We start from the raw sequence: 16,226 nt of genomic DNA, 5'->3' as shown, positions 1-16,226 counted from the left end.
TATGGAGTGCTCTTAGAAGGCAGATGTGTCAGCTGCTGGCTGCAGTGGAGGCCCTATCTGCTCCTTGAATAATTTTCTTAAAGTAGAAATGTCATTCATTAACACACTGTTTTAATCACAATTAGAGGAGAGGGTGCATTTGATTGGCATGTGAGTCCTATCAGGTTGCAAACTACTATTTTGACTCCAGAGAGTAAACTGGATTGCCCAGAGGTTTTATCACCAAGGGTCAGTGATTTTATTTTCATTTTTCTTTAAAAGCAATCTCCAATACTCAATGTTGTGCACTTGGGGTGCAAGACTTAAATGATTCACTGGCAACGCATAATGGTAGTATAGGGTAGTAAATCTCCAGTAATGTATTTCATTGGTTCTATCCCAAAGAAGATCGCAAGGAAATCACAACATTTTAGTCAGTATTTTGTCTAGACAATGTTGCATCCCCTGGTGACAACTCCCTCTTTCATGCAACCACCTCTTAGTATTGATTTTAAATATCTTGACTGTAAGCTTGCCAACTTAACACTTTAAAAACCCCTGGTGGTTTGTGTTCTTTGCAAATGGAACTTCCTGAAAATTGTGAGTAAACATCTTTGATTTCTGATTTCATCATTTCTCAGAATTTACACAGTGGGGTTAAAATGATGCCTTTTTAGTTCTGACTTCTAGTTTCCTATCAAATGCAAACATTTGGAACAGAAACCTCTTGACAATTGTAAGGATTCCAAACAATAGGAGTTTATGGCGGTTATTTTAGTCTTTTTATTTTAATTGGTGGGAGCTCCCTCTTGTAAAGGGAGGCCAAATGGCATTTATTTATTTTTTTAGGGAGGCCCGGTGGCACAGTGGTTAGCACCGCTGCCTCACTGTGCCAGGGAACTGGGGTTGATTCGGCCTTGGGTGACTGTCTGGAGTTTGTACGTTCTCCCTGTGTCTGAGTGGGTTTCCTCTGGTTTCCTCCCACAGTCTAAAGATGTGCAGATTTAGTGGATTGGCCATGCTAAATTTCCTTGTTAGTGTCCAAGGATGTGTAGGTTAGGTTGATTAGCCATGGGTAAATGCATGGGGTTACGGGGATAGGACAGGGGTGCGCCTAGTAAACTTGCTCTTTCGGAGAGTCTGTGCAAACTTGATGGGCCGAATGGCCTCTTTCTGCACTGTAGGGATTCTATGGCTTGTGGTGAGCATAGACCCATGAGCATTTTACAAAATTGTCTCATTCTTTGATTTGATTTGATTTTATTATTGTCACATGTATTGGTATAGAGTGAAAAGTATTGTTTCTTAGGCGCTATACAGACAAAGCATACCATTCACAGAGAAGAAAAAGAGATAATGCAGAATGCAATGTTACAGTCATAGCTAGGGTGTAGAGAAAGATTAACTTAATGTGAGGTAGGTCCATTCAAAAGTCTGATGGTAGCAGGGGAGAAGCTGTCTTGAATCGGTTGGTACATGTCCTCAGATTTTTGTATCTTTTTCCCGACAGAAGAGGAGGAAGAGAGAATGTCCAGGGCGCATGGGGTCCTTAATTATGGCTGCTTTTCCGAGGCAGCGGGGAGTGTATACAGTTTCAATGGGTGGGAGGCTAGTTTGAGGATGGACTGGGCTTCATTCACGCCCCTTTGTAATTTCTTGCGATCTTGGGCAGAGCAGGAGCCATACCAAGCTGTGATATAACCAGAGAGAATGCTTTCTATGGTGCTTCTATAAATGTTGTTGAGAGTCATAGTGGGCATACCTAATTTCCTTAGTCTTCTGTAGGGTCTTAGTAGAGGGGTTGGTGGGCTTTCTTAACTATAGTGTCAGCATGGTGGGACCAGGACAGGTTGTTGGTGATCTGGACACCTAAAAGCTTGAAGCTCTCGACCATTTCTACTTCGTCCCAATTGATGTAGACAGGGGCATGTCCTCCAGTATGCTTCCTGAAGTCGATGACTTTCTCCTTAGTTTTGTTGACATTGAGGGAAAGATTATTGTGGTCGCACCAGTTCACCAGATACAATAAAGATTGGCTGGTGTAGGAAAATGGAACCTCCAGACTCATCTAGTTAAAGATAGGAAACATTGTTGAGGCGAGCAGAAGGAATGTTATCTGATGTCTGATCAGTGCTGCGCCTGAGTTGGGAGTACCTTGTAAGGGAAGGCCTTGTGTCTACGTTTTACTTTACATGTCTGCCAAAAAGTTCCATGAAGCTATGTAGAATGGGTAGCACTCTCTATGGCATGGATACATTATCCGGGAATTTTTGATGGAACTGTTTGTAGGGGCTTTACTTAAATTTGACTATGCTATTCCTCACATGGGTGTGCTCCATTAAGTGCCAAAAGAGGATGCAGATTCCAATCCCCACCTAAAAAGCATACATATCTAGAAATCATTAAATGAGAATAAAATGGTAGGGCAGTAAAGATTTCCAGCAGTGTTAAATAGTTTCTTATGTTTCCAGAAACTGTACCGACGGGAACTGAAGCCACCATTCAGACCAGCTGTGGCCAGGCCTGATGATACCTTTTATTTTGATCCTGAGTTTACAGAGCGAACACCTAAAGGTTTGTACTGAATACATATATGGGGAGATGTTTGACCTGATCAATTATGGCAATTAAACTCTGTTCATCAAATGTTTTAAAATGTTGAGGCAGAAATGAAAACTTGCAACTAAATACTTATTCCTGGCATTGAAACCTGAGCTGGCTAATTCTAAGATCTTTTGGTTTTTAAACTTTAAATTGCGTATTGTCTTACTTCCTCTCTGTTGTAGGGTGTAAGAGACCATTTGGTACATCTTAATGAAATCCTCGTAGTCTTAAGAAAGTTAACTGTAGGTAGTTATTAACTACAATGCCAATGTAAGTATACAGTAAAGGATTCAAATTAGGAGCTGTCTCCATGCCTCCTTGTGCTCTTCAACACTAGATTGACCCTGAGGTGTGTGTCATGTATTTTCTTACATTATTGTGGCGTGGTACTGTACTCAGTCCATGTTAACCCACGTGGCTACAGGGGTGGTGCAGGAGGGAGGGATTCAGATACCTGGACAATTGGGGCTCTTTCTGGGGTAGGTAGGACCTTCACAAACGGGATGGTCTACACCTGAACCAGAGGGGTACCAATATCCTGGGGGGGAAATTTGCTAATGTTCTTCGGGAGGGTTTAAACTAATTCAGCAAGGGGATGGGAACCTGAATTGTAGATCCAGTGTACAGGAGGTTGAGAGTAGTGAGGTCATGGATAAGGTTTCAGCATCGCAGGAGTGTACTGGCAGGCGGTTTGAACTGTGTATACTTCAACGCCAGGAGCATCCAGAATAAGGCGGGTGAACTTGCAGCATGGGTTGGTACCTGGGACTTCGATGTTGTGGCCATCTCGGAGACATGGATAGAGCAGGGGCAGGAATGGTTGTTGCAGGTTCCAGGGTTTAGATATTTCAGTAAGAGCAGGGAAGGTGGTAAAAGAGGTGGAGGTGTGGCATTGTTAGTCAAGGACAGTATTACGGTGGCAGAAAGGACGTTTGATGAGAACTCCTCTACTGAGGTAGTATGGGCTGAGGTTAGAAGCAGGAAAGGAGAGGTCACCCTGTTGGGAGTTTTCTATAGGCCTCCGAAAAGTTCCAGAGATGTAGAGGAAAGGATTGCAAAGATGATTCTGGATAGGAGCGAAAGTAACAGGGTAGTTGTTATGGGGGACTTTAACTTTACAAATATTGACTGGAAAAGCTATAGTTCGAGTACTTTAGATGGGTCAGTTTTTGTCGAATGTGTGCAGGAGGGTTTCCTGACACAGTATGTAGATAGGCCAACAAGAAGCGAGGCCACATTGGATTTGGTACTGGGTAATGAACCAGACCAGGTGTTAGATTTGGAGGTAGGGGAGCACTTTGGTGATAGTGACCACAATTGGGTTACGTTTACTTTCGCGATGGAAAGGAATAGGTATATACCGAAGGGCAAGAGTTATTGCTGGGGGAAAGGAAATTATGATGTGATTAGGAGAGATTTAGGATGCATAGGTTGGGGAAGGAAACTGCAGGGGATGGACACAATTGAAATGTGGAGCTTGTTCAAGGAACAGCTACTGGGTGTCCTTGATACGTATGTACCTGTCAGGCAGGGAGGAAATGGTCAAGTGAGGGAACCGTGGTTTACTAAAGAAGTTGAATCTCTTGTGAAGAGAAAGAAGGAGACTTATGTAAAGATGAGACGTGAAGGCTCAGTTAGGGCACTTGAGAGTTGCAAGTTAGCCAGGAAGGACCTAAAGAGAGAATTAAGAAGAGCCAGGAGGGGACATGAGAAGTCTTTGGCAGGTAGGATCAAGGAAAAACCTAAAGCTTTCTATAGGTATGTCAGGAATAAAAGAATGACTTGGGTAAGATTAGGGCCAGTCAAGGACAGTAGTGGGAAGTTGTGCATGGGACCTGAAGAGATAGGAGAGATGCTAAATGAATATTTTTCATCAGTATTCACGCAGGAAAAAGACAATGTTGTCGAGGGGAATACTGAGATACAGGCTATTGGACTAGACGGGATTGAGGTTAATAAGGAGGAGGTGTTAGCAATTCTGGAAAGTGTGAAAATAGATAAGTCCCCTGGGTCGAATGGGATTTATCCCAAGATTCTCTGGGAGGCTAGGGAGGAGATTGCAGAGCCTTTGGCTTTGATCTTTAGGTCGTCATTGTCTACAGGAATAGTGCCAGAAGACTGGAGGATAGCAAATGTTGTCCCCTTGTTCAAGAAGGGAACTAGAGACAACCCTGGTAATTAAAGACCAGTGAGCCTTACTTCTGTTGTGGGCAAAGTTTTGGAAAAGATTATTATAAGAGATAGGATTTATAATCATCTAGAAAGGAATAATTTGATTAGGGATAGTCAACACAGTTTTGTGAAGGGTAGGTCGTGCCTCACAAAACTTATTGAGTTCTTTGAGAAGGTGACCAAAGAGGTGGATGAGGGTAAAGCAGTTGATGTGGTGTATATGGATTTCAGTAAAGCGTTTGATAAGGTTCCCCGCGGTAAGCTAGGCATGGGATTGAGGGTGATTTAGCGGTTTGGATCAGGAATTGGCTAGCTGTAAGAAGACAGAGGGTGGTGGTTGATGGGAAATGTTCATCCTGGGGTTCAGTTACTAGTGGTGTACCGCAAGGATCTGTTTTGGGGCCACTGCTGTTTGTCATTTTTATAAAGGACCTGGATGAGGGCGTAGAAGGATGGGTTAGTAAATTTGCAGGTGACACTAAAGTCGGTGGAGTTGTGTACAGTGCGGAAGGTTGTTGCAGGTTACAGAGGGACATAGATAAGCTGCAGTGCTGGGCTGAGAGGTGGCAAATGGAGTTCAATGCGGAAAAGTGTGAGGTGATTCACTTTGGAGGAGTAACACGATTACAGAGTACTGGGCTAATGGTAAGATACTTGGTAGTGTGGATGAACAGAGAGATCTCGGTGTCCATGTGCATAGATCCCTGAAAGTTGGCACCTAGGTTGATAGGGTTGTTAAGAAGGCGTACGGAGTGTTAGCTTTTATTGGTAGAGGGATTGAGTTTCGGAGCCAGGAGGTCATGTTGCAGCTGTACAAAACTCTGGTGCGGCCGCACTTGGAGTATTGTGTACAGTTCTGGTCACCGCATTATAGGAAGGATGTGGAAGCATTGGAAAGGGTGCAGAGGAGATTTACTAGGATGTTGCCTGGTATGGTGGGAAGGTCTTATGAGGAAAGGCTGAGGGGCTCGAGGTTGTTTTCGTTAGAGAGAAGGTCAAGAGGTGACTTAATAGAGGCATACAAGATGATCAGAGGATTAGATAGGGTAGATAGTGAGAGCCTTTTTCCTCGGATGGTGATAGCTAGCACGAGGGGACATAGCTTTAAATTGAGGGGTGATAGATATAGGACAGATGTCAGAGGTAGGTTCTTCACTCAGAGAGTGGTAAGGGAGTGGAATGCCTTGCCTGCAACAGTAGTGGACTCGCCAACATTAAGGGCATTTAAATGGTCATTGGATAAACATATAGATGATATTGGAATAGTGTAGGTTAGATGGGCTTTAGATTGGTTTCACTGGTCGGCGCAACATTGAGGGCCGAAGGGCCTGTACTGCGCTGTAATGTTCTATATGTGCCAGATACTTAAACTACACCTCGTCCCAAGTCTTTATCCAAATGTATTTCAGGTTATTCTAGTTCACTCCTTTTATTTACATTGTTATTATTACTACATCTCCTCCCTTCAAGCCTCTGAGTTCATAGGTTCAGATTGTCAGGAGGGGTTACAACCCTTCCAAATCTTATTCACGCTACTGTCTGAGGAATGATGGGCTCTGTTGTTGCATGCAAGTCTTGTTGATTTGGAGTTTGATCTGGCATCGGGTATCTTTTTACCCTCTTTGGCATTCTTTGATATTGAACTGCTCTTTATCAATTCGACAGTTGTGATGGTGGATGGATGGTTGTTCCAATCTGTTTCTAGTAAGGTGCATGAACCTTGTCAATTTTTCCACTTCTTTCATCATTCTAATGTCCTCTGTGATGGAAGATGACCATTCTTGTTATAAGGATGCGGTTTTATTTTAGTAAGCTCACCTTTACATTTGGCTGTGTTGCGTGCTGTCGGAAATGGAGGCATGGTTGACGGCTTCAACAGCAGCTGAGTTGAGGCAGGGCATAAGAACTAGGAGCAGGAGTAGGCAATTCAGCAACTGGAGCCTGCTGTGTCATTCAGTGCGATCATGGCTGCCTCCCTGCCCGTTCCCATAATCCCTCATCCTGATACTAATTAAAAACCTATCTATCTCTTCAGAGTTGTTTAGTGTTCCGGTGTCCACTGCACTCTGGAGTAAAGAATTCCACAGATTTCGGTGTCCACTGCACTCTGGAGTAGAGAATTCCACAGATCACAACCCTTTGAGTGAAGTAATTTCTCCTCATTTCTGTTTTAATTCTGCCACCCTTAGCCTAAAACTGTGGCATCTCATTCTAGAATGTCCAACAAGGGGAAACATCCACTGTACATCCACTCTGTCAATCCCTTTTAGCATCTTATATACCTCAATTAGATCTCATCTCATTCTCCTAATCTCCAGTGAATATAGGACTCAACTACTCAATCACTCTTCATAAGTCCTTCATCTCTGGCATCAGTCTAGTGAACCTTCTCTGAATCACCTCTGATATAATTACATCCTTCCGCAAGTAAGGGGACCAAAGCTGTGTGCAGTACTCCAGGTGTGGTCTCGTCAATGCCCTATACAATTGCAACACCACATCCCTATTTTTATACTCTATTCCATTAGCAATGAATGCCAAAATTCCATTCGCCTACTGTGATAACCCCGAGGACTTTCATGGGGAATTGATCTCCCTGTAGAACTTGTACAATATGAGTTCCCTGGGGATTGGTAATTACCTTATCAGGTGGAGCGCGTATACCGAGCCCTTTATAAAGCAGCCCTTGAGTGGGTCCATTATTGTATTGTCCCTGTAGGGATCGATTTGTGTTCACCATAGGCTTGTGGTTTTGCTTTACTTTATTTTGTGCAGTAAAGCGCTGTCCCTTTTTATAGCTGATTCCTGGGGCTATTACACCTTCCTTATTACTTACTGCATATCAAATTTCTGCGATTCGTGCACAAAGACATCCAGATCCCTCTGCACCAAAACATTTTGATCCCTCTGCATGAAGCAGAGCTGGACAATGTTAAAGGTGATAATAGGTGTTTTAGTGATGGTGCAGAGATGTGGCTAGGAGATCATTTTAGAGTCAGATATGATATCAAGGTTGCAACAAGTCTGGTCAAGCCCTGGATTTTATCCAGGAAAAGGGATGGCGTCAGTAACTGGTGAGCAGAGTTTGTTGCGCGGACCAAAGATGAAGGCATTAACAGACTGTTCAAATGAAGAGGACATCACTGTTGGGCCAAATTCTTTCTAGACTCGCCCAGTGTCTGTAGGATTTTCAGTAGGAGAAAGCAGGAACTCTGGTTGCTTTATTCTTTATCTCTCTCTGGCACAGGTACAGGGGCACCAATTGTTGTGTTCCAACTGTAGTTTTGGTAAATAACTCTGCAAATTCTCAGAATGTAAAACCATAAGATATAGGAGCAGAATTAGGTCATTTGGCCCATCGAGTGCACTCTGTCATTCAATCATGGCTGATGTGTTTCTCAACCCCATTCTCCTGCCTTTTCTCCATAACCCTTGACCCCAAAGAACAAAGAAAAGTACAGTGCAGGAATAGGTCCTTTGGCCCTCCAAGCCTGGGCCGATCATGATGCCTGCCTAAACTAAAACCGTATGCACTTACGGAGTCCGTATCCTTCCATCCCCATCCTATTCATGTGTTCGTCTAGCTGCCCCTTAAATGACGCTATCGTACCTGCTCCCACCACCTCCCCAGGCAGCGCATTCCAGACATTCACCACCCTCTGTGTAAAAACTTGCCTCACATATCTCCTCTAAACTTTTCCCCATGCACCTTAAACCTATGTCCCCTTGTACTTGACTTTTCTATACTAGGAAAGAGCATCTGACTATCCATTCTGTCCATGCCACTCATAATCTTGCAGACCTCCATCAGGTCACCCCTCGACCTCCGTCATTCCAGTGAGAACAAACCGAGTTTATCCAACCTCTCTTCATAATTCATGCCCCCCCCAGACCAGGCAACATCTTGGTAAACCTCTTCTGTACCCTTTCCAAAGCATCCACATCCTTCTGGTAGTGTGATGACCAGAATTGTACACAATATTCTAAATGAGGTCTAATTAAGGTTCTGTGCAGCATGAACTGCCAATTGTTATACTCAATGCCCCAACCGATGAAGGCAAGCATGCCATATGCTTTCTTGACTACCTTATCCACCTGCGAGCAAGTACAATAGCCCTTACCAATCAAGAACGTACATATCTCTGTCTTAAATACACTCAATGGCCTGGCCTGGACACCTCTCTGTGGCAATGAATTCCATAGATTCACCACCCTCCAGCTGAAGAAATTCCTCCTCATCTCGCTTCTAAAGGATTGTCTCCTTATTCTGAGGCTGTGCCCTCAGATCCCAGTCTCGCCTACTAATGGAAACATCTTCCCCACGTCCATTCTATCCAGGCCTTTCAGTATTCTGTAAGTTTCAATGAGATCCCCCCTCATCCTTCTAAACTCCATTGGTAAAGACCCAGACTCCTCAATTGCTCCTCATACATTAAGCTTTTCATTCCTGGGATCATTCTCATGAACCTCCTCTGGACCCTCTCCAGGGTCAGCACATCCTTCCTTAGATTCGGGGCCCAAAATTGTTCAAAATACTTCAAATGTGGCCTGACCAGTGCCTTATAAAGCCTCAGCAGTACATCCCTGCTTTTGTATTCTAGCCCTCTTGAAATGAAGGCTAACATTGCATTTGCCTTCCTAACTACCAATTCAACCTGCAAGTTAAACTTGAGAGAATCCTAAACTAGGACTCCCAAGGCCCTTTGCACTTCCAATTCTGAATTTTCTCCCCATTTAGAAAATAGTCTATGCCTCTATTCTTCCTACCAAAGTGCATAACCTCACACTTTCCCACGTTATATTTCATCTGCCACTTATTTGCCCACTCTCCTAACCTGTCCACGTCCTTCTGCAGCCTTCCTGCCTCCACAATACTACTTGTCCCTCCACCTATCTTTGTATCATCTGCAAACTTAGCCACAATGCCCCCAGTTCCTTCATCTAGATAATTGATGTATAAAGTGAAAAGTTGTGGTCCCAACACTTGACCTCTGTGAACTCCACTAATCACCAATTGCCATCCTGAAAAGGACCCTTTTATACCTACTCTCTGCCTTCTGCCAGTTAGCCAATTTTCTATCCATGTTCATGCCTGTCCCTTTCCTGTTATCCCTGCTTGGGAAAGTTGGATATCCATGCCTCGAACACCATGGGCTCTTATCTGTTCAGCACCCTCCTGGGATCTTCAGACTATATATTTCAGTCCTACTGACTGCTGTCACTAGGCCCTCAGAAGGAGTTGTGATATCAGATTCACTTTCTTAAAAAAAGCGATTATTCAGCTCCATGTTCCTTTTTAAAGTGGCCATGTTGTTCATCCTTCCATCCAAGCATTTTTTGTTTTCCATTCTTGTCAAACTCTTCTTTTTGGATCCCAGATTCTCCTGGTGTCCCTCCAAGTGCCAGTGCTCACAAATTATTCCGAGGGTTCAGTTTTGTGGCAACAGGAATTGAAGAGGAGGAAGTGAAGACTGAGCACTCCAAGGTGGTCATTCACCCTGTCTTGCAGGTAAGACCGTCACAAGTGCCTGTCCCTTTCCTGTTATCCCTGCTTGGGAAAGTTGGATATTCTTGTCCTGAGCATATGTTATACTGTTTATTTCTTGCAGCAGAGCTATTACTTTAGTATGAAAAGAAAAAATACATTGAAAACACACAGCAGGTCCTCCAACCTCTGAAAGGTGAAAAGACAGGTTGAAATTTAGGGATAGATCCTTTGTCGGAATGATAAAATATTAATCTTTATTTCCTCTTTACAGGGACAGAAAGTATTTCTAATATTTTCTGTCTTTATTTCTGAATCAGAAGTGGCTGTTTTTGTTTTCTATCAAATATTACAAGTAGTCAGCTGCTACTTAATGCACTCGATTGATTTCACTGTTTTAATCAAAGTTGTTGTAATAAATCCAGCAAAACATACAAAAATCATTTTTGGAATTGCCTTCCAATTGTCTGTGGTGTCTAGATTATCTGTATTTGTTTTATTATTGGGAAACCCAGGTGAAGGGCTACGGGCCATAGTACAATACACTACCAAGGTTGGAAAGAGTAGAAGAAAGAATGAGGTATCTCAGGAAGAAGCGATTAGGTGACACCAACCTTGGGCTTTGAAAGCCTGTGAGTTATAGGAGGAGCAGAAGACTAAGGGAGATAAGGAGTTCCACTGTTTTAGAAAAGAATGAGTTAGAGGAAGAAGCAATGATGAAACTTAATTTTAGCAGTTAAACTTAGTGACACTGTATTTCAATTAATTCTACCAGAATCCTTCAACATTTGGTAAACAGGTTGTTGCAAAATCATCACAAATCTTAGTCAGTAAAATCCACCTTAATGGATTATACCTGAGGAATTATTTTCAACCTGCAAACTAGTGATTGTGAGTGATCTTGTACCATTCGGCCATCTAGTGTAAACCTTACATGTGAGAGTTTACCACTGGCATTTGGTGGTAACTTGGGGACACGCATGTGAAGTATCAGTGAGATTTTTAAGAATGTTTCCAGTCTGGTGGCATTATCAACATGACAGGAAGCACTTGCATGACTTGCTTAGAACACAGCTCACTGTAGAATCCAGTATATACATCATACAGGTATTTAAATCGCTCCTGTATGTCAATGAAAACTGCTAGCTGTATCCTACAGTCTGGAGAGTATATAATCGACTTGCATTGAAGAATTTACAATAAACAGTTGAGGATTTTTGAGGTACATGGGTGATGCAGACAATAAAACAAACTGCAGGTCCATCATTATGGACTTCAGGCTGCCAAGGCTGCAATCTCTAGAATTCTCCTACAGTGCCAATCTGTATATCCATCTCTCTCTCCTCCTTTAAGATTTTCCTTTAAAGGGCACCTCTTTAAACAAGCCATTGGTCATCCCCAGATAATCTTTCCTTTGGTTCTGCGTCGGTTTTCCTTATTATTCTGTAAATATCTTGGCACATGTATATATTTTTTAAATGCTTTATATATGACAGTTATTAGTTTAGCTGGTGCATAATGTCACAAAACAGTGAAGTACTTGAAAACTTGAAAGGATATGTCATCTCTTACAGCAACTGCATGGGACCAATATGAACTTTACTGATGGTTATGAGCTAAAGGAGGATATTGGAGTAGGCTCATACTCTGTCTGTAAACGCTGTATTCACAAAACTACAAACATGGAGTATGCTGTGAAGGTAAGACAGATTCAGAAACAAGTGTTTTCTTAACATTGAGATGATGAAGTAGACACATCCTTCACTCCTTACTCCTCATCACTTTGGAAATGATAAAATGAGTAAAAGCAATTTCTATTTTAAAAATATCATCTTTATTTCTGCCTTCTTTGAGCATCCTGTAACGGGGTGGACTAGCAATTGACTTGTTTTGCCCCTTCTACAAAAGTCATTCGAACCCCTTTGTTTTGGTCAGCTACCTTTCTGCTATTAAAAAATACATAATTTTGTAGTCATTGGGCCAAGCCATAATGAACTCTACACCTGTCGAAAAGATACCCCAACTTCTTTGTTCTACTGCAAACTGTCTTCTTAAACCTCACTCCCTGGTTTCCTCCACCCTTAACCCCAACAATAAGTGCGAGGAGCTCAGGACTTTCAGTAAGTTTGAGATCATCCAGTCAGTTGGTTCTATTTAACTCTCCTTTCCACTAGTTTACCAAGCCTCTAGACTTACTCTAAAGCTCCCTTTGCCCTACTGGAACTTGCATATTTTTTCTATTTTCTCTTCTATCCCCCTCATGCTTTCTCTGAGATGATTTTGTCCAGTAGTACCACTTCCTTCTCCCTTGTCCCTATTCCATCAACCTGACCACCTAACTTCCCCTCCTGGCCCCGTTAGTGGTTTCTTCTCTTAAGGCATTGTCCCCCTCTCTTTAGATTCATCATCATCATCCCCTTGCTCAAGAAACAATCCTTGTCTTCACTGACCTTACAAATTAACAACTCATATCCAAACTTCTTTTCCTCCTCAAAGTCCTTCCAAATTCAGTTTCTAGAACTCCATGTTTGAATCCCTCTAATCAGATTTTCACCCTGTCAAAATACTGAAATGGCTTTTCAAAGTCAGAAATGACATTCTATATTACTCTGGCGTAGATAAATTTGCCCTCCTCATTCAGATATCAGAGGAACGATTTTTTACACAGAGGGTGGTGGGGGCCTGGAATGCGCTGCCAAGTAGGGTGGTGGAGGCAGGCACGCTGACATCGTTTAAGACTTACCTGGATAGTCACATGAGCAGCCTGGGAATGGAGGGATACAAACGACTGGTCTAGTTGGACCAAGGAGCGGCACAGGCTTGGAGGGCCGAAGGGCCTGTTTCCTGTGCTGTACTGTTCTTTGTTCTTTGTTCTTTGTTCATTCATCTCAGCCTTTGACATGGTTGACCACACCCATCTCTTCCAGTTCCTTTCTACTGTCATCCAGCTTGGTGTGACTATTCTCGCTTGGTTCTATTCTTATCTATCTAATCATAGTCAGCGTATCGTTTGCAATGGGTTCTTTATATTATCATTATTCTTCCATGGGATGTGGGTGTCACCGGCAAGTGTTGTCCATCCCAATTGAGAGTCCATCCATTGAGAAGATAGTGGTGAGCCGTTGTCTTGAACTGCTGATGTCCTCTTTGAATTTACTGCCGCAGTTTGATACAACTGAGTGGCTTGCCGGGCTATTTCAATGATAGTTAAGAGTCAACCATGTTGCTGTTCCCCTGTAGTCACATGTAGACCAGACCACATAAAGTTGGCAGATTTCTTTCCCAAAAGGAAATTACTTTATGTCTTTACCATTTGGTTGATTATAATTGTCATGGTCACCATTACTGAGATTGCTTTCAATTTAAAATTTATAAGTTAATCTAATTCATTCATTAATTGAATTTAAATTCCACCAGCTGCTATGGTGGAATTGAACCCATCCCTCCAGAGCATTCGGTTGGGCCTCTGGGTTACTAATCAAACGACATTATCCAAAACTACCATCTGCCAACCACGGTGACATCATCTGAAAATATATAGGTATCCGCATGTATGCTTTTTTTCACCAACCTTTCTCTTCGCTTCTTCATTGTTGCTAGATTATCCAACTGTTTATCTGACATCCAATACTGGATGAGTAGAAACTTCTTCCAATTAAATATTGGGAGAACTGAAGCCATTATTTTCGATCTTAACCTCGAACTCAGTTCCCTATCTATTATCTTTATCCCTCTCCTGACGGCTGTCTGAGAGTAAACTAGACTGTTTGCTACCTTAGTGCCATGTTTGACCCCAAGATAAATTCACACCATCATTCAGACCATCTTTTCCTAATTCTGTAGCATTACCCGACTTTGTTCCTGCCTTTCATGCCTTTGTTATCACTAGACTTGACTACTTCAATGCACTGTTGGTTGGTCTCCCAGATTCTATCCTTAATAAATTTCAAATGATGTCATCCGACATTTTGCTGCCAGTATTTTAACTTGCACCAAGTCTCTTTCACCCATCATCCTTGTGCTTGCTGATTTACATTGGCTCCCAGTCGAGCAATATCTCGATTTTAAATTTTCTTCCTTGTTTTCTAATGCTACCATCACCTCACCATGGTCCTGCCTCTCCCTATCTCTAATCTTCTCCAGTCCTCGGATGTTTGTACTCCTCTAATTCTGGATTCTTGAGCATTCCCAATTTAATTGTTTCGCCTCGTAATATCTCCTCATGTGACTAGGTGTGTCATATGTCGTTTTATATTACTTCAGTGAAATGCCTTGGGGCATTTTATTATGTTAAAGTCACTATATAAATATAAGTTTCTGTTGTTTTTGAGTGTGCACAGGAGTATTGCTGAAGTTTAAATTTGTACACCAGTACAGAACATGGTAAGCTTCCCACTGCATGTCCAGAGTGTGTAATGTGTAGGGTAGTCCTGGCTGATCAAGCAGCTGGAAGATCTCTCTAGGTATATCTGAGCTGAGTGGAAAGACTCCTGCCTCCAGTGATAGACTGATTCCAGTAATGAGCCAGATGGGCTGGCCTATTAGCAGCCGTACCTTGGAGTAGTTTTTATTTTTACTGGTCCAGATTACTGAGTCATTCACAGAAGTTGACCTGGTGCCAAATTTTCATTGCCAGAAATGTCATCAAAGAAAGGTCAAATTTAAAGTAGATTTTGTTTTCACACATTCCTGTGGTAATGTCTCAATACCAAACGAGTACCATTGCATTGCTATGTTGGAGAAACCGGGCATGTTTTGTTTGCTTTGCTATTAACTGCCAAAATTGTATTATGCTAGGTTATGCTGGATAATACAATCACAGTTCCATTGCAAGGTCATCAGTTAAATGCAATTCATGCTTCCTAACTGTGGCGAGCCTTTAATCATATGGAGCTTAATTTTGTTGTCCTATACATTTTTCCAAGATAACTCTCCTGTGGCCTAATTGCCACTTAATTTAGATTCCTTGTCTTGTAACAGTATCTAATTTGAAGTCTTTATATTTCCTTTTTCCAGATTGTTGAAAAGAACAAGAGAGATCCCTCAGAGGAAGTTGAAATTCTGTTGCGTTATGGGCAGCACCCAAACATCATTACGCTGAAAGATGTGAGTCCTAGGACAGCCTGTTGAGTGGGCATGAGGCACGAAAACAACAAGAACAAGAAAAAGTGTCCAATGAAATATAACTCAAATTATGAAAATGTCAAGTTTTCAAAATATTTTCCTCATTGACAACTGCAATTGTGACATTGCTTTATTGATTTCAGTAATAAATGAAAGGCAGTTTGAAAGCCCCCATAACCTATTGAACAAAATGCATCACATGGTATGAAACTGAGCTATTCATGCTAGGTACAGTATAATATTCTACTGAGTTAGAAATTCAGCTAGGCAGCAAAGTGCTGCTAAAATTGGCTGGGCCCGAGGGGCAAAAAATCATTCCTGAAGTCTATTGAGTAATTATTGCTAGAAAATGCATCAATGTCAACTGACTGTACGCTCAGTTGAGATCCTGCCCACCTCATTCAAATCGCTGATACTCCGTATCAAGGAGGATGTGAACTGTGCTTTTTGGATAAAATTTTGCAGGTGCTTGGAACCTCAAGCCTAATGAGCACATCAGGTGAGGAGGTGGCAGGAATGGAAAGGGGCCAACATGTTTTTAACCAGATTAGATAGAATGCTGGAATGTGTAAAGGCATGAATTCCCAGTCTTTTATTTCTATCTCAAGCTTTACTATAATTAGTTCTCAGGATGGAGGCATCATGGGAATTTTTTGTCCGTTCCTAATTTTCTAAGTCTTTTAAGTGGCTTGCAATGTCACCTCACAGTGCAATTAAGAGCCTAGAGTTAAGGTTGATTTGGAAGTGGAGTCCACTAAAGCACGTTAATGAACTGAACCAGTTGAGTTTTTATAATAATCTGAGATTTGAACTAATTCTTCCTGATACCAGTGTTATATTTACAGCTTTAAAAAAACAAATT

General features: G+C 42.1%; 1 protein-coding gene across 5 annotated transcripts in view; it reads left to right on the top strand.

Annotated features, from left to right (window-relative positions):
• Positions 1-16,226, top strand: part of LOC144509341 (ribosomal protein S6 kinase 2 alpha-like) — a 243,804-nt gene that overhangs the window by 190,457 nt on the left and 37,121 nt on the right. For all 5 annotated transcript variants that reach the window (XM_078238029.1, XM_078238030.1, XM_078238032.1 and 2 more), the window contains 4 exons: positions 2,451-2,553; positions 10,134-10,264; positions 11,815-11,940; positions 15,257-15,346. In XM_078238029.1, the coding sequence (XP_078094155.1) occupies positions 2,451-2,553; positions 10,134-10,264; positions 11,815-11,940; positions 15,257-15,346 (450 nt within the window). The remainder of the gene's footprint in view (positions 1-2,450; positions 2,554-10,133; positions 10,265-11,814; positions 11,941-15,256; positions 15,347-16,226) is intronic.

This window comes from Mustelus asterias, chromosome 21 (genome assembly GCF_964213995.1).
Source record: "Mustelus asterias chromosome 21, sMusAst1.hap1.1, whole genome shotgun sequence".
NCBI lineage: Eukaryota > Metazoa > Chordata > Chondrichthyes > Carcharhiniformes > Triakidae > Mustelus > Mustelus asterias.
This window is presented reverse-complemented; position numbering and strand designations above follow the sequence as displayed.